Raw genomic sequence first — 19,474 nt, 5'->3', positions numbered from 1 at the left:
GATTGCATTGTGCAGACTGTTTGCAGTCAGTTACCACCTGCAGTCTGAAAGCAATGACATCACAAAATGCGCTGCCAGGCCTTTACTGCAGCTGCCTTCTGTCTCAGCGTTCGTGGCTCAGTTTTTGTCTCAGATAAGTGAACAGCTGGCTCAGTTGGGTTAAAAAAAAATCAAGCAAGTGACTCATCGATTTAAGAGCATTAAATATCTTTTGCGTTCTGAAGCTCTTGGGTTGTTTTGGGATGCTTGAGGTCACTGTTCATTTGCACCGTAAAAAGCCGTCCTGTTCGTTTTACAGCACTTGGGTAAATCTGAGCAGGAAGTAGAGCCACGGCCCAGAATTTAGCCTGCTTCTTTTATCAGCATTCACAACAAGAGACTACAAAAACCCAGCCAAGGCTGATCATTTCCTCCGCACCATGCACGAGTTCCTGGATCCAGAAGGATATCTGAATTTAGACTAGTTTGTAAAATGACAAATCTGAAATAAATAAGTTGAGCCAAGCCCGGGCTCTGGCCAAATATTCATGCAAATCATCTTCAACTTTTTGAGTCATCCGGCTAACAAACAGACTATATAAACAAACCACATAACCTCCTTGCCGGAGCTAATTAATACTACAGACCTAGCTCCACAGGTAGCCGTACATGCAATCACAATGCATCCTCCATATTTGACAAGTAATGATGTTTGCTTTGGATAATTAGTCCTTGCTTTCCCTCCCTTTCCATCATCCAGGTAACAGGGGCAGAGGGTACTGATACGCCAGAGTACTGCAATATTTTGAGAGATAATACTGTATTGATACAGACCCATCAAATATTGATACTTTATTATATGATCTGGAAAGACAATACTAACTTTTTAGCCCTAGAATAATAAAAGAAATTGCTTTAGCAGTTCAACAGATGGTGATCTTGTGGTTTTTTTTTTTCCCAAGTGACATCGGCATACGGGAGGAAGTTTTTAAAACAGATGGCAGCATTTTAGAAAAAAAGAAGTAAGTATGGACTTATGTTTGGATTTTTAAAAAAGGAAGGGACAAAGGAGGTGGATCTAATACATGGGAGTGTCATAAAATACTCTGGGAGAACTATGAACATTAGCTTGGCTGTTGCAAATTTTCGGTTATTCTCTATGTGTGACCTGCTCATAGTGATCTTTGCTAAATCTAATTTTCTACATTATAAAATTCTTCAAAATAAAATAAATTATTCGATTTTGCAGCACGTGCTCTCACACTGAAACTGAAAAACTAATGAATTTACTAATTAATTAAAAGGGAGCTGCTGCACATCCACCTTTACCTGACATATTTACCTCAAACAAAAGCAAAAGATTTACACGACAAAACAAATGTCAGGTTCTTACATCACTTTTACGGTGTTTTTAAAAAGTCACCAGATGAGCCCTTTTCTCTTTTTTTCCACTCGTCTCCATAATTTGATCTTGATCCTTTGCTCATACCGAGGCTCCTAGCACGCGGTTGGCTCTGAGCTCTGAATAGCTTTAGCTTTGCTCGTGTTGCCTTTGTTAGTTTCATGAAAACGTTCATGTTTGTGAAGGTGAAATAGTATCTGGTTGGGTTTATTATTAGGGATGTTTTCGTGGTGGTCCACCATACAGTTTACTTTGGCAAACTTTCTGTCCTCACTGCTGGCTGCTGTTTTTGTGGATGTCTACGGCTATTTGTCTGCACTGCTATGCATTTGCCGTGCATACATGAAACCAACTGGTTCATAATCAATCTCAGTCTCTACAAAACAACCAACACTGGGACCACTGACAAAACTACCTTTCCTAGCTTCAGAGCTAGGAAAATATTTATAGGTGCCTTTCAAGAAACTCAAGGACACCTGGCTGTACAACTATGTGGAGGACAAAAAGAAGCATTTTCCCCTCCCCAATCTCAAGGCACTGGAACCCAGGTGTCTGACACCTTTTGATGGATACACCTGTACCCAGGCTCTACAGAGAGGTTAGGCATAAATGTGAGTACAGCAAAGTGTTGCATTAACTTGAGACATCTGGACATTACATGCTGTGGATTCATATGTGGCTCATTATCTCACAGATGACTGGCTACTGCTGCTTAAAATACCTTTAAATCAGCAGCCCACACATTTGAATTCAGTCGCACACAATGTAACAAACAGCTCAGTCTGTCAAAATGCAACATTCTGATAGGTTTTAATGACAGTGTTGGTCAGTCTGTCTGCTTTACAGTTCTATTTTGCTGCAATAAAATGACAGAAATGCAAGAACTTTACAAAGTAGAAGAAAGAGATGCTGACCAAGTTTGGAAAAAAGGGAATAAATCGCAATATATGTTAATGTGATACTCCACATATAGCAAAACGTTTAAAATCGCAATAATATCACATCAGGAGCATCATGACAGCAGTGTTCTTCACTTGAATAAATACTGCATTTGCATTTTTCATGAATATAAATTGAACACTTCAACTCCAGACTTGTGAGTTCCTTCATTTTTGATTAAAGAAACAATAAAAGAGATCTTTAAGTCTGTGAAAATGGAAAGACTAAAAAAGTCTCTTATTTCCTCCTGTGTTAAAGCTAAAACTACTCAGTCACATTTGATTGCTTCATATCACATGCCTTGTGGTAGAATATTTAAAACAAATATATAGATATAGAAACAAATGCTCCTCACCTCTCCATCAGTGGACTCTAGCCGTAGATCCTTGCGACCGCTGACCTTCAGCGACCCTTCAGCGGCACTCACTTCCACCCCTCTGGGAGCCTCCATGGTCAGGGTTCGTGTGGGAGACTCGAGCCTGACAAAAAAAAAAAAAAAGAAAGAAAAAAAAAAAAGAAGCAGCTCAGTGATGCAGCAGATGAGCTCATTGATTTATTCTGCTTATACTTTCAGCACGTTTGCATTATTAAAACGTTGCCTTTCAGTTGGATTTAATAGCTAAGGATAAATTCATTCAAGGTTACACTGATTGTTATTCAGTTCATATTTTATACATCTCTCCGTGTTTAGGCCAGATTAATGTTAATGACGTGAATCGTCTTTGTTTTCATAACAAATCCAAGGATTTCAAATTTGAGTCAAAATGTCTCACATTTAACAAGAAAGAAGGAAAGAAAGCGCACTGATATTTCTGTCTGAGTAAGTGTAGCTTGGGGTTTGCCGTACCAACTGCTTCCCTACCGGAGGAATATTAAAGCTGCTGTTCATGTTTAAATAGCTGCTTTCATTATTCCAAAGCAGTATGGCTGTCCTAAACAGCCCATAATTGTATCAGCTGATGTTGACCTTCAGCCACGCTGAGGCTAATGCAATTTGCATTTTCCTCCTGTGGACTATTTGTTTACACAGGGAAAGATAAGTGTGAGAGCCAATCAATGTGGAATTTGTTTTCATAACTCATAACCGTTTCAAATTGATTCCGCCCCCCCACACGCACATCTCTCTCAAATCTGTTTTCAATGAATTTTAAATGGAAGACTTTAAGGAGCTGCCTTTAAATCGCTTAAATCTCCATACGCTCTGAAAGTGACACATATTTTGGATTATGCACTAGTGGAAATAAGGGTGCGAAGAAAGACGAGCAAATGAATTTCATCTGCATTTGAAAAGCCTGTCAGTAGATAGTCTGAAGGGGATCTGTGAAAACGTGCCTTTGACCCGGGATTGTTTGTGCTCTAGACGTGAAGGACTAAAGAAGACAGAGTAGCTTTTCTTTTAACACCCATCTATTGTTTTCTCTATGAAAGCTGTTCAGTGAGCAGATACGCCACGCTTCAGCATACAGTGTTATGACATGTTTGTGTATTACGTTTTCCAATTCAATTTTAATCTCAAACCCTTCATGTTGTTGGTTTTGTGAATGCAAATAACGGCTTATTACAGAAAAAAAGGCAAGAATGTAATTTTAAGTACTAATTTCAAATTTTTTATTGTGTAAAAACAAACAAACCCAAAATGAAAAAAAAAAACCTCATTCATCTCCAGTGGCAGGACTCAAAATCCCATCTCTCCTCTCAAACCCTCCAATAATTATTTGTTAAGAGTCTGCTGATTCTCTATGGACAGGGCAGTCATTAAAAGATGCATTTAAAACACCGTCCACTGAGCCGTGCCGTAAGAAATCTGTCCTATGTAATGCATGAGCCTGTGATATTTTCACTCCATTCAAAGCAGTTCTGTCATCACCCACTGAGCGCACACACGCGCACACACACGGCAGAGCAGGCGCTTCTGCCAAAAGACAAAGTGCTCAATTTCCATGAGTGCTTGTTTCAGGCACAGTCCAGAAGAAAAAAAAAAGCATTAAATGAATTAAGTTAAAAATGTCTCTTCGGTTTTATAACCGTCTCAGACTCCTTCCATTATCATGTATGGCCTTTGTGAGGCTAACGCAGCAGCGTGAAGTCACACTTCACTCTGCCTGAGACTGACTGGTGTAACAAATAAATAAACAAATAAATAAATAAATAAATAAACCCAGCAATCACGACATATCAACTGGAATTCATCGATTCATCGATGTTTTTCTGAGGATTTATTTATTTTTTGTCCGTGGGGGGGGGGGGGGGGGGGGGGGGGTTGTCTTCTAGTTTTGTTATTTTGTTTAATTTTGTGCTTTTTTTGTGAAGTGTTTTATTGTGTTTGTGCTTTTAAATGCCAGGTTCTAATTTACCACAGTGGTTATCTGTTTTTCTTAGTAAGCTGTGAATCATTAGAAGCCGTCGCTCAGGGGGTGCAGATGAAAATGGCCTTTAAGCTAAATCTAGCATACTATACACTCGCTGGCCAATTTGTTAGGTAGACCTGTTCAGCTGCTTGTTAATGCAAATAATTAATCAGCAAGTCACATGGCAGCAAGCCAAAGCATTCAGGCATGTAGACAGGATCTAGAGTACCTGCTGAAGTTCAAACTGAGCACTAGAATGGGGAAGAAAGGTGATTGTTGCCCTGGTTTTATGTTTAGGGTCGTTGTCCTGCTGGAAGGTGAACCTCCGCCCCAGTCTCAAGTCTTTTGCAGACTCCAAGAGGTTTTCTTCCAAGATTGCCCTGTATTTGGCTCCATCCATCTTCCCATCAACTCTGACCAGCTTCCCTGTCCCTGCTGAAGAGAAGCACCCCCTGAGCATGATGCTGCCACCACCATCTTTGACAGTGGGGATGGTGATAGTTTTCCGCCACATATAGCGTTTTGCATTTTGGCCAAAAAGTTCCATTTTGGTCTCATCTGACCAGAGCACCTTCTTCCACATGTTGGCTTGCTTCTTGCCACTCTTCCATAAAGGCCAACTTTGTGCAGTGCACGACTAATAGTTGTCCTATGGACAGATTCCCCCACCTGAGCTGTAGATCTCTGCAGCTCGTCCAGAGTCACCATGGGCCTCTTGGCTGCATTTCTGATCAGCACTCTCTTTGTTCGGCCTGTGAGTTTAGGTGGACGGCTTTGTCTTGGTAGGTTTACAGTTGTGCCATACTCCTTCCATTTCTGAATGATGGCTTGAACAGTGCTCTGTGGGATGTTCAAGGCTTGGGAAATCTTTTTGTAGCCTAAGCCTGCTTTAAATTTCTCAATAACTTTATCCCTGACCTGTCTGGTGTCTAAATCCAATCGAGAATCTGTGGTAAGATCTGAAAACTGCTGTTCACAAACGCTGTCCATCTAATCTGACTGAGCTGGAGCTGTTTTGCAAAGAAGAATGGGCAAGGATTTCAGTCTCTAGATGTGCAAAGCTGGTAGAGACATACCCTAAAAGACTGGCAGCTGTAATTGCAGCAAAAGGTGGTTCTACAAAGTATTGACTCAGGGGGCTGAATAATTACGCACACCCCACTTTGCAGTTATTTATTTGTAAAAAATGTTTGGAAACGTATGATTTTCGTTCCACTTCTCACGTGTACACCACTTTGTATTGGTCTTTCACGTGGAATTCCAATAAAATTGCTTCATGTTTGTGGCTGTAATGTGACAAAATGTGGAAAAGTTCAAGGGGGCTGAATATTTTTGCAAGCCACTGTATAGTGCTTTTCTACGCTTTCTGAGCACTCAAAGCGCTTTACACCGTTCACACAAGCACTTTTCTTCTAAGCTCTTTCTATATAACACCTATACTCATTCATACTCTAATCGATGCATCGAAGAACAACTTGGTGTTAGTATCTTGCCCAAGGATATTTGGCATGCAGACAAATTGAACCATCAACCTTCCGATTAGCAGGTGATCTGCGCTACCTCCTGAGCTAGAGCCACCCCAGTGGAGTTAGTGCCTCTTGAATCAGTGATTCAGGCTGGTGGTGTAATGGTGTTGGGGATAATTCCTTGGCAAACTCTGAGCTCCTCAGTACCAACTGACCAAAGTCTAAACACCACAGACTACCTGAGTATTGTTGCTGACCATGTCCATCCCCCTTTATGACTGCAGTGTACCATCTTCTGATACCTGCTTCCAGTAGGATAGCGCACCATGTCACAAAGCTCAAATCATCTCAAACTGGTTTCTTGAACACGAAAATAAGTTCACTATGCTTAGATTGTAAAAAAAAAAAAAAAAAAAAAAGAGCACCTTTTGGGATGTCCAAATCGTATTCAACTGTGTGATGCTATCATGTCAATATGGACCAAAATCTTTGGGGAATGATCCAGAACTTTCTTGAATCTGTGCCACAAAGAACTGAGGCAGTTCTGAAGTCTACAATGGGGCTCTAACCCAGTACCAGAAGCAAGGTCAGTGAGTGTGTACAGTCTGTATTTAACATTTTTGGATTGACTGAGTTGTTTGTGTTCTGCTTCTCAAATTTACCAAATCAGCAGAAATTTCTCTACCGTGTCACAGATTTTAACCACATTTCTAAAGACTTAGGTAAAAATACAGAAAAACCCAGCTTTTCATCAATCATTTTTTAAATTAGTTCAACATTATTATTTTTTTTTACAAAGTTGGTAAACTGTCTTCTGCCTTTGCAGAAGAATGGGAAAATGTGATAAAACATTAAATGAGTTTTTCTTAAAATGTCACAATTCCCCAAAACGTTACGATCATTAGGCTGACTGATGAGGACGTCAGTTAAAAGAGGTTGACGCATCCACCATATTTCAGGGCTTTGAAACGTAAAGCCGTCACAAGTGATAACTTATCTGGTATTTGCAGTCGTAAAGGCTGTTTATGACAGGCTCTCCCGCTCTCTGGGAAACCTGACCAACCTTTTGTGGTGTATTCAAGCTGACCTTTACATCCACATAAAGGTCACCGTATCACAGAGCTTTGGAGGAAAATAGCTGTAGGATGTGCTGATGACCAAAAAGGTGATACCAAAGAGAAAGAGATTTGTTTAAATAGTGCATATCTAGTATGTTTGCTTGGGGGGTGAAAGACTAATTTATTTTTATAGGTCACTATCACTTACAGGGATCCACTGGGCTTTATATACTACCAGCTTTATCAGTTTCCCTTTTAGCACGAGTTCAATAACTGGTTGTGGTGAATGTGTGGCAGTACCCAAAAACTATCTCAAACATTACACAGCAAAAAAAAAACTTTCCAAAACTACTAGAGCATACCACAAAACAGTAATGTGATGGGTGCAGAATGAAAAAAAGGTAATATGCAAATGTTTTCTCCACCATAAATATGAAAGCTATATTCAGGCTTGTGGCCACAAAAACCTAGGATGGAGTATGAAAAATATAAAACACAGACAGAATGTAAACTACGCCACAATGGAAGGACGCATAATTATCAACATGAAAAGCTTCATATTAGCAGCTGATCAGAAATATTTAAAAAGGCCCCTTTAGATACACTATTAGAAATCTCATCTTTAAGGTAAAAGCCATGCATGCACAGACAGTACTTGAAGTCCCAGTGAATTCTTTCAGATGCAATCTAAAATGGCACAACAAAAGAGGCAGGACATGAATGGTTTTTGCAGTACAAAAATAAAATCAACCCAATTGTTCCTCAGGTCACAATCTCCTGTCAGGCGAGTAAAATATAGAACTCACCCAAACTTAAACCAAACATGAGTCACGAAGAGACACCATCTCTGCCAATCACCAGTGGTCGACGCCACCACCAACCCCAGAAATGTGATATTATGGACACGTCATCCACCAACTGCTCATGAGCAAACATTTCCTGTCTTATCAACCCGCCCTTTAGTAAGCTCCCATAGGGGAGACAAAGAGGATGGAACAAATACTTTGAAATGGCTCAAACTGTTCAAATACACAGAAAACATGACACAGGTCAGACGTAGTGTCAGTAATCTTTCAGACCAATTGAAATATGTAAACTGCAGACAGCTTCGCCTCAACGCAATTACAAGGCGTTTACAACAAGGTGCAAACCAGCTCGTTGCACTAAACGATGAGAAGGGCAGATTACATTTCACCAGAAAACATCTAAAAGATCCTGCACATGCCTGAAGAAAATCTTTTTGAGAGACAAAACCAAGGTTTACTTGTACCAGAAAGATAGACAGAGAAAAGTATAGAGAAGGAGAGAAACTGCTCGTGATCCAGAGGCAAAGTTAATGTATGGGCATGTAAGGCTGCCAGTGAAACCAGGCCACGAGTGTTTATTGATGATGTGACTGCTGACAGAAGGATGAACTGGGAAGTGTATACGGCTCTACTCTCTGCTCAGATTCAGCCAAAATAATCTGCACATGACCCAAAGCGTAATGCGAAAGCAACCCAAGAACTTCTCAAAGAAAACAAATGGGATATTCTTCAACGGCCAAAGGCATAGACGCACAAACATGCACGGAGTGAAGGTGTTCTCATTAAAAGCCTGGCAAAGCATCTCAACAATCCTTACATTTAAAATGATGTCCAATTACATTTGAGCCACAGCTAATGGAGTACTTTTGTTATAAATAAAATAAAAGCTGAGTCTCTGCACTTCAGTTACATATTGTCTGTTTGACTTTAAATACAATGTGGTGGTGTACACAGGCCAATTGTGTAGCTGTCCAAATACCTAAGGACCTAACCGTATGCTGAGATTTGATGGAGTCTGGACCTTTAGGAAGGGGGTACGATAACAGATATCCCAAAAGCTCCACACACTTGTCCATGTCTTTACTTATGAAGACACATGGAGAAGCAAGTACGACAGTGAATCCGTATCCCTAACAAGGTTTACACGAATTATTTCCAATATATCTGTAAGTAATCTTATCAGCAGGCCAAACATTCTTTATCTGGTCTACAAGACCATTGCAATAACCAAGAAACAATATTTCACTGCTGCAGTCAAAATAAGAGGAAAAGAACATGTGCACACTTCTGTAATAACTCTGTGCTCCCTAACTGGTAGCAGTAGTAGAGTCCGACCAGAGCTAAGTGGGAACAAGAAGAGTTTTTATCTCTTTAATGAACATGTCAGTCATGTGTGGACACGGCTAGAGCACGGACTGTCCTCAGAGCTGCTTAGATAAACTGTAGACAGACGTGCAGCTGGCCGCATTGCAGAGGAGAGCTCTAGTAGCAGAAAGTTACAGAGAAAACGAAATGAAAAACTATTTTTCTGCTCTCTGATTCTGAGCCTGATTCATCATGTGATGTCTGCACTGTAAGAACCCAGAGAGCCTTCAAATCCTGTCTGTCCTGCCTTTGCTGCTTAATGTCAGACTTGTCTCACTGCAGAGTCCTGTGTGGGTTCAAGCAGCAGTTTATAGCCAGCAAAAAAAACCCAAAAAACTGAGTATGTTCGTTCTTGATACAACTGAGACCTGGAGACTTTGTGTCACATTGATTAGAAGTGAATCTACCATCTGTTGTCAAGAGATGTCAAAAGAACAGATGAAGTCTCCCTAAGTGTATGCAAACTAGATGACAGAAGTATCGCAGCTACACCAGGATAATATCACAGCAGTATCACACAGCTTCCTTTGCTCTCCTGATGGATTTGGGACATTCGCATTAGGAATCAGAGCACCATCCTTCAGAATGAGATATGAAATTATGTCATTATGTAATTGACAGAAACATTTTAATATTTAAGCCTTTAATTGTGGGCTGCAAGCAAGCTGCTCCTTATCATCAAGCTAAGAGGGCAGTTAGGTAGAGAGTCGGAGCCAAGTTTACAGCAATTATCTCTCTCGTTTTGTCTCAAACTCAGTCTCGGGGGCGCATTTTACGAGTGGAACTGAACTAAAGAAATTTCTGTGGGGCGAGGGAGCTGATCGGAGTCTGAAAACAGCTATGTCTAAAGGTAATGAAGCTGTGAGCTGAGAGCAAGAGATGACAAACTGGCACCTCTCCAGCAGGACCAGATCCGCTTCATAACTGCACTCCCCTCGTTTTACAGACCTAACATCAAGAGTTCTCTCCTTTGTCCGCACAAGTGCAGTTATCCACAAGTCGCAGCACGCAAGCATACCTTTTAGTTAGCAGGTGACGATGCAGAGGACCAAACACTCTGCTCAGTTGTAAACCTTGCACATTGCTGTCACAGCATTCATTACACGGGAGACTAAAGCATAAACAATAGCGTGATTAAGTAATTAGTTAGATTCTTGCATATGCAGAGAGCAGTGTTGTCAAAGTATTCAGAAATTAAGAATTTAATTTTGTCTTTTGATATTTGTGACTGAAATTACTTCAGAATGACTTTTTCTGTTTTCATCCAACATGAGGACCGGGGGCTAGAACCATCCCACCAAATGGACCAATTCAGCCCCCGAGAGTGCGGTGGAAAGTGTGGAAATTGCAGTCAAGTCATTAATATCTGACATGAGGTGATGTCAGTGTTACTGTGAAGAAAATAGTCGGTCTCAGAAAATCAGTTTCAACAAGTTGTTTGAATCATAAAAAGTGAAATACCTCTGTTGTTCAACGTTACCTGTCAAGGTTTTTTGCTTTTGCAGATTCGGTGGAATATGCAGTGCACATGTGGTAATCAATATTGCTAAATATTACTACAATTATTATTAGTGAGAATCTCAGATGTTCATCACAACTTTATAAATTGATTGCTTACTGTTTTTACAATATACCTGCAGTTCTAGAAAGTCAGGTTATTATGCAGCTTTGTTTATACATTACCCATAAACAAGAGTGAGTTTAACACCCCTGGTCTGTGTTTTTCATCTTTAATATAATGCTCATTTCTGCTTATCAAGGTCTCTTACCCCTTCCTGAAAGACAAAACTCATTTGGGAGGGGTTAAAGAGACAGCCTTTGCATACAGGAAGTCCTGAGGGACACGGTCAAATGCCAAATCTTAAGTCCACAAAACACACGTAGACTCATTGGGCAAACTTCCGTGCATATTAGGTAACCTCGAGACAATTAAAAAGCTCGTCCAGTGTTCCACGACCAGAATCAAAACCACATTGCCCCCTCGTAACTTTGATTTAAAAAAAATGGACTCTCTTCCCCAGCAGCTTGGTAAATGGTAAATGGTAAATGGACTGGTTCTTATATAGCGCTTTTCTACTCATCTGAGCACTCAAAGCGCTTTACACAACTTGTGCATTCACCCATTCGCACAAGCAGATCTTTCTAAGTGCTTTATAGCTAACATTCACACACATTCATACTCCGATGGATGCATCGGAGAGCAATTTGGGGTTAGTATCTTGCCCAAGGATATTTGGCATGCAGACTAGGGGAAGCCAGGAATCGAACCACCAACCTTCCGATCAGTAGATGACCTGCTCTACCACCTGAGCTACAGCCAGCCCCACTGTCACCTGGAGAAGGCATATAAGATGGGACCAACACCCTAGTCTCCCAATCCAGTGGCTCTGTCCCCAACTTCCGCATGATACTGCACAAGTGTGTTAACCAAAACAGCCTTACAAAACCCAGCTTTTTAACACGACAATGATGAGCAAGTCAACCCACCACCCCCAAATTCTGCTCCTGCTACATAAGGGATATCAGTGGGACTTAAAATATCCTCAGTTGCAGTCAGGCAGTACTGCATCCTGACTGTGCACAGTATACAGTCAGGATTACACAGTGTGATATTCCTGCTTCCTGAATCAGCCAACAGTTTCCAAGAATTGCCTTAAGGATGACCGAAAGTCTTGCTTACCAAACTCCTCCAACATCCAAATTTTGACTTCAGCTATTGCCGTGGTTGCAATCCACTTGGCCTGTTGGCCTGACTTGTCGGCTGCCTGTGAAATCAAGCTCAATAGGACTACTTCTTCAACTTGACAGCTGCCCTCTGGTGTCCAATATCTGGTTTGGGGTTACCACCACAACAGGCACCAACCACCTCGTGGCTGCTGTTCCGTGTAGCTGCTTTGGCAATGGAGGTGCCATGGGGAGTCTGGTCCACTCAGTCTCCCTCAGAATGCTGTCAAAGCTCTGCTGGAGGTGGGAATTGAAGATCTTGTAGATCAGGGCCTCTGATAGGTGAGCACCCTCTCACCACCTGGTTTTGATTAGTTGAAAGCTTTGCTCCACTCTTTACCTTAGTGTCCAACACATAAGGTCTGATGATATGATTATGAAATCAATCATCAAGTTCTGACTTAGGGTGTCCTGTTGCTAAGTGCACTAATGGAGAAAAAGTGATTACCATGAAAGCAAAACAAATACAAAAACACTATAATTATGTGAGGCAGTTCCTTCCAACAGTCACACAGTTGTTTACCATGTGAGCATTGAAATTCCCCAGCAGGACATTAGAGTCCCAAGCACGTAAGGCTTTCAGATTGTCCCCACAAATTCACTTGAAGCTATGTCACAAAAGTCTATCAGGTGATATTCTCACATAAACTAAGAACTCTCACACAGCAACCAGCCAATAAAACAAATTAAGAAAAAGCAGATGACTCAGCAGATGAAGAAAAGTAAGCACAATCTTTCCAGTATGTGAAACTACGTCACCGCAATTTTATTCCTGCTCTTGATTGTAGTTTGGAAGGATGTAGTTCTCCTGCTAGGTCTGCATCAACATCAACAAATATACATACTATAGGTTTACAAATTCAGATTTCCAGTTCTCTCATTCCAGTTTAAACTTGTACATCTCAGTTGTCTCACGCCTAAATAGGCTGCCAATGCAAAAGATGCTGGAAGCCACTCTGGCTAAGTCATTTGCACTTGTCCACCAGTAAAAGTCACACATAATAAGAAATTAAACACGGGTAAACTCCAGGAGAAGAACAGGCGCTTCAAAGAGGAAGAAGTTCTCATGTGTCTTTCTTTGATTTGACTCTGCTCTGTTCATCTCCCAGATTACCGCTGGCTTTCAAGGAAATAAAACGCATCACAAAGAGAGTGATGTTTCTTTAAACGGGGAAAGAAAGGTGACGTGGACGCAAGCCAAGCTGTGTCCTTATCATCCGGAGGGGCTTACTGCACAGGTGACACACGATTTGCAAGGAGGGCTTAACTTGTCATGATTTCAGCGAGGTGGCGGGAGGGAAGAGCCTCATTAGCATTTACGGAAAGGCCCAGAGCTGCATACATAAACAATGCTGAACAAGGCAAATGCCACTTTTAAAAGAAATACTGGAGATGTGGGGAAAAATGTTTTCTTTGGATAAATAATCAGACTGTTGAATGAGCTATATTGGGCATTGAAGTAAAAATCTAAGTATATATTTTACTTTAGTGACAGTGTTTTCTGAAGATGATGTCACCTTACTGACTACTTCATTAGACCTACGTGTGTAATCATTCGAGGCTATTCCAGCTCACATTTTACTGTTTGGCTATATCATGAAAAGTCTCTGCTTTGCGATTGTGGGGATGGAGTTTTGCTGGCACGGTATGAGAGTTGGGTTATTTTAGGAAACAGTCACGCTTTCACAGACTCAAAACATGGCTGCTTTAACTGCTCATTGCTGGAAAAAAACACATCTAATGGACAAAGGAAAGTAGTTTCTAATTCACTAATTCAAGGTTAAGATTACATGTTTATTTTTCTGTGGACAAAATATTAAACGTTCCACTTTATCCAATTTCTACTGTAAAGCTTAGTTTAGTATTTAAAAAATGTAACCACTGTCATACTGAATTTAAAATATGCAAGAGACTTTTGCCCTTTAATCTTAATCTTGGTCATTTACACTCATGTGGACAAGAAAGTTTTCACAGGAATCTCTGAAAAACCAAGAACACCCGACGAATCACTTGGTTGCAGAACCAAGTTTGGCAGCAATAAGTTTAAGTAATCGTTTTCAGCATGTATACATCAACTTCTCACATTCTTGTGGATGAATTTTACGCATCTCTTCTTTACAATGTTGCTTCAGTTCATTGATGTTTACGGGCTTTCATTTATGCACAGCTCTCTTAAGGTAATACCCAACATTATTTAAGTTTCAGTGGAAGTCTGGACTTTGGCTGAAATTGGGTCATGGACAATGATCCAAAGCACAGCAACAAATCTGCTAAAAAAGAAAAGCACCAGGATGTTGCAGTGGTCCAGTCAAAGTTTATCTGTTGGACAGATGTCCTCACATTGGACTTCAGAACACTTTGGTACTCAGAGGGGTTCATGGTCGACTCAGCCAGTGCAAGATATCCAGCACCTGTGGCTTCAAAACAAACCAACTCATCATCCCATCCACCGCCGTGCTTTACAGCTGCTATGAAGTGTTAAGTTTTCTCCAAATTTGGTGCTGCACATTACAACCAAACATCTTCACTTTGGTCTCATCTCTCTGAAGAAGTCTTGTGTTCAGATGCCACTTTAAAACAAAACCCATACTGATATATTCTTTCTCTTCACAAGCCATGCTTGTTATTGTTTTTCTAATTTTACTGTCATGATCTTTAACATTTAACATGATAACTGAGGCCTGTACAGTCTGAGTAAAGCTCTCAGCTCTGGTAGTTTCTCTAAGCATAGATTGAACTTGGTGTGAATTTGCTGGCACTTCCACTCCTGAGAAGATTGTGGCATTGTGTTAATGCACAGTTAAAGACCAGCAAAATGCCAAAACCTTTGCTTTCATTGAGGTGCTCACACTTGCTGATGATCAATTAAGCAAGTATATTTGATTAGAATCACCTTGCTGCGACTTCTTAACTACCATGGAAGCATTAAGGGTCTGCTTAAGTTTTTCACAAGAAAAGAGTCCTGGATTTTTTTTTTCATGACTGCAACTAATAGATAAAAATTGTGATTTTGCTCATTTGCAGGTAAAAATACATTTGGTTGTAGATTTAAATTTGAAAAAATCTGATTAAAAAGCTGTTCAATGATTATTTTAATAGCTTGCAACAACTAAAGAGGAAGCAGGTCCACCAGGATATCCTCTGAAGATTTCTGTGAACTATAATAAAATAAAATAAAATAAATTAACTTTTATATTCATTTTGCGTCAACAGCAATGTTGTTTTGTCCACAACCCACTTATTCAATAAACAGACAGAATGTTATTAGGCTTCAAGTGATGTCATAAATAACTCACAGGATTATGTTTCCTTCATTTTGCTTTTTTAGGAAAACCGTTTGACTCAACATAAAAAATTAAAAAATAAAAATCTTTCATAAGACATTTGGAAAGAAAATTAGGTTTATATAAAAGGAGTCTTTATTTAGTCCTCACAGTACAGTTTGTACATCTGTTTGCTTGGAAATACTTCAGTAATTCACCAGTGAGGGAAGACAGTCGTCCACAGTCAGACGGCATCGTGGATTTTAGGAAATTCAATTTGGAAATCTTTAAATTAAACCCAAACAGAATCAACCTTTGATAAATTAAATATCTTTGATCGAATATGCTTTTAAAAAGAAGAAAATCAGAGCCCAGCTTAAGTCATGTTGCTGTTTCTGTGTGTCGACCGTCTCCTGTTCGGTTTCCTCTCATTAAGACTTTGACCACATTGCAGATGGTCGCTCCTGAGCTGAGCCTGTGTGTGTCTGTGTGAGTCCTGTGTGTGCGCACTCGCTTTAAAGTGAAACTCATCAGTATTCCTCTCACTCTGGGGGAATTAGCTGCCAGAACACCGCTTTTTCTGCCAACTTTGATCCCAGCCCTCCTTTCAGGACCAGTAAGGTGGACAACAAACCACACTCGTTATAGCTCGTTAATGGACCGACGCAGGGCTCAGAGCCTCAGGCAGAGTGCAGTGAGGATCACATGCACGAGGGAGTATAGGACTCCAACACGTAGCTCAACCTTACCCCCTTCTCTCCAAGCTCTCTTAGTGCTTTAATCAAATCCTGCCTGCCAGAGAATAACTAACAAATTAGCTCAACTCTCAGCTGTAAAACTGGTCAAATCTTCTTTTACATTTGTATCATAACAAGGCGACCAGGAGACGCTTGAGTACAAGAGGGTGCTTGAGATAATGATATTGGTGAATAATGGCTCCTGCCACATGTGTTTTTTTTTAAGCACAGTCATTGACTTTGAAATGCCACAGAACATCTATCATCATTATTTAAAGATCTTAATTTTAATTTAACAGGACATGAACGGATGACATTAAGCTTTAATGAATTTCAGTAAAGTCATTGAATATGAACTTACTTCAGGTCTTCAGAAGCCCTCGCCTGGATCAGGGGAGTCTCCACTGAATGTCCGAACACGGCTCCTTCCGAGCCTGCGGATAAAACAAATCCCAGATCGTGTTCAGTGCAGCTTTATATTATGTTCCACAAAATACTTTTTTGGTAACGATTTAAACATAGAAACTAAATCCATATTTTTCAGTGACTGGCATGTTTCAATTACATTATATCACCATTTAAAAGAGAAGAAAAAACAAGTGAACAGACTGCAGGCAATGGGCACTTATTGTCCACATAAACCTCCTGCTGCAGTCTTTCCATCATTAAAATCCTTAGAACAGCTAAGCCCAGCACTGGCTGTGTGATTAGCTCTGTTGCCTTTTTACTTGCCAAGCAAATGTGTAAAACCAGACCATTGGAGGCAACTCGTTCACGCTTTCATGTTGTTTACACCAAATTCTGACCCTAACATCAAAATGTGGCAGGAAAAAGACTCACCCAACCAGGTGACCAATATCCAATTTTGGTCAGCCTGTGTCAACTGTAGCCTCAGTTTCCTGTTTGGAGCTGAGAGTGTCACCCAGTGTGGTCTTCTGCTGCTGTATATTTGCATTCAGAGATGCTCTTCTGCATACCTTGGTTGTAGCGAGTGATTATTGGAGTTACTGCTGCCTTCCAATTAGCGTGAAGCAGTCTGACCTCTGGCATCAACAAAGCACCCAGAGAACAGCTGCTCATGGGATATTTTCTGTTTTTTGGACCAGTCTTTGCAAACTCTAGAGATGTTTTAGAGGGAAAATCCTAGTAGACCAATCACACCACGTTCAAAGTCATCTGACTGAATGCCCAAATGCATTGCAGCCATGGCTGATTAGATAACTGACAAACAAGCAGCCAAACGGGTGTACCTAGGGCTGTGCGATATGACCAAAATCTCATATCCCGATATAAGAATTCTATTGTCCTGATAACTATATAAATCACACAAATGTAACATTTTCTGTAAATTCTGTGAATCTCGGGCAGCTCGACTTGCGGGAAGTGTTTCCAGCTGTGCGTCATGTAGCTGGAGTCGAGTGTTTTAACCGATGCATGAAACAATACATTTTTAGACATAAGTTGTAACGGCCGCCGTTTTCTTTGTGAGTATTTATTACACGCCGTGCTGCGGGGAAAAGCCTGTTCTAATGTTTGAGTCTAAGGTTTCTTTTTTAGCACCTGGCGGCTCTTTTTTACTTCTCATCCGTAAATAATCTGCTCTTTCACGTGATTCAGTTTAATTTGAAAAGTCTCAACAGGATCTAGAGCTTTATTGTGAAAGGTTTACGTGGTACATAAACAAGCGGACATGCGATGCTGTTACCGTCGTTGTTGCTAATGACAACGCATAAAAACAGGCGCTTGTCCGTCTGTAGTGTGGTTATATTAAACATAAGAGAAAGAGAGAACTTTAAGAAATTAATATAGCCACTACAGTGACCATCAAAACGGTGAAAAAATATTGCCGTAAACAGTTTATTTTGCGACACCACGAAACAAACCATAGTGTAAAATGAAACATAGACTTTTTTATATCATCATCCGATATATATCGTTATATCAAACAGCCCTAGGTGTACCAAATGAAATCACCAGATAGTGTATATTACTTGTGTTGACATATTGTGGATTAAAGTCTTAAGTCTTACTTATTAATGTGCTGGACTTCTAATATACTCCGGGAAAACCTACAGTACAAAAACTTAAAATTCAAATCTGCCCTTTTAGTTTTAGACAATACACCATTGATCACAGTTTATTTAAGATATCCAAAGACAATTGAGTGAGACTCCAGCACTGTTTTACCTGTGACTGTGAACTTTTCTGCTGCCATGATGACCTCCTCCTCGTCGGCAGTGAACAGAAGTGTGCCCCCATCTCTGCTTCGCACCTCCAGCCTCTGACACTGGGCTTCCACAGCCTCAGGACCTGCAAGAGAGACGTACATACTCAAGTTTCCATTGAAAACCTTCAGTAAACGTTGCTGAGTGCACTCAATTTAACGGCAAAGGAACAATTCAGCCTATTTGTATTCATTTACCTCTACTGCATTTTCCAGTATTTTATGAATGTTTCTAGATCTAACTATACATTTTAGTTACGATTAGAAAAATTTCCACCTCAAAAGTTTTATTAGTCTGCAGTGGTAACAACTTTCACTTTTTGAAAATAGCGCTGTCAAATAAAGGTTGACTTATGCGACTCTGGTCTTTTAAATCTGCTCCGGGAAGCTACAGTATGTTTGTGCATGTAAGACTATTAGCAATCTGAAATACTTTGTGGAGTGCTTGCTTTGCAAATGAAAGGCTCCTAACAAAGCTGGATCAGCCATGCTTCTCTGATGAATGAAGACAAATCAGTAATCTGTTCCGCTGGTGAGGAATATTAATTCCTGTTCTCCAGACTTTGGTGTTTTTCCAGATGTGCATGCACAAAATTCGTCTCCTTTTCTTGCTCTCTTCTCCTCTCTCTGCCATTAATCCATGCCCTGCGACGGCTGGGGAATTTAATTATTCTCGCTGAGTTTCATCTCATTTCAGACAAAACGCAGTACCCACAAAAGCAGGCGTAATTTTCAGAGGAAGGTCAAGCGTGACCAAAACGTGTCATATCAACAGTCTTGTCAAATCACCATCAACTCTCTACTTATGCTGGCTAAGATCAATAGCTATTAATGTTAATAAGCAGGTCATTTGCTTTCTAGTGGTGATTAATCATGTAAATGACTTTGGTAATTTAGTCTGACTGATGGCTGAACCTGATGATAAAGAGATGAAACTATTGCTCTTTCAATAAGAGCATCAAAGGTTAGCGTCTGGAAAAAAACTACTCGAATAAGATGTAGAAGCATTAAAGAGAACTTCAAGATAAATTGTTGTGCTAATCTTAAACGAAGTCATCAACAAATGGTATTGATCTGGTAATTTATACAGCTATGGCCAGATTAATTCAAGACCAGTTTTTTCAATAATAAGTTGTACAACGAGAGAGGAATACAATGCTGTG

General features: G+C 40.3%; 1 protein-coding gene across 3 annotated transcripts in view; it reads right to left on the bottom strand.

Annotated features, from left to right (window-relative positions):
- LOC146521818 (zeta-sarcoglycan-like) overlaps positions 1 to 19,474 on the bottom strand; it is a 62,013-nt gene that overhangs the window by 8,297 nt on the left and 34,242 nt on the right. For all 3 annotated transcript variants that reach the window (XR_014871953.1, XR_014871952.1, XM_085148756.1), the window contains exons 5-7: positions 18,275 to 18,397; positions 16,449 to 16,521; positions 2,676 to 2,799 (exon numbers count right to left, since the gene is read on the bottom strand). Coding sequence is in view for 1 of the 3 variants with exons in the window: in XM_085148756.1 (XP_085004882.1) it covers positions 2,676 to 2,799; positions 16,449 to 16,521; positions 18,275 to 18,397 (320 nt within the window). In the remaining 2 variants the exon portion in view is untranslated. The remainder of the gene's footprint in view (positions 1 to 2,675; positions 2,800 to 16,448; positions 16,522 to 18,274; positions 18,398 to 19,474) is intronic.

This window comes from Neolamprologus multifasciatus, chromosome 3, assembly GCF_963576455.1.
Source record: "Neolamprologus multifasciatus chromosome 3, fNeoMul1.2, whole genome shotgun sequence".
Lineage (NCBI taxonomy): Eukaryota > Metazoa > Chordata > Actinopteri > Cichliformes > Cichlidae > Neolamprologus > Neolamprologus multifasciatus.
This window is presented reverse-complemented; position numbering and strand designations above follow the sequence as displayed.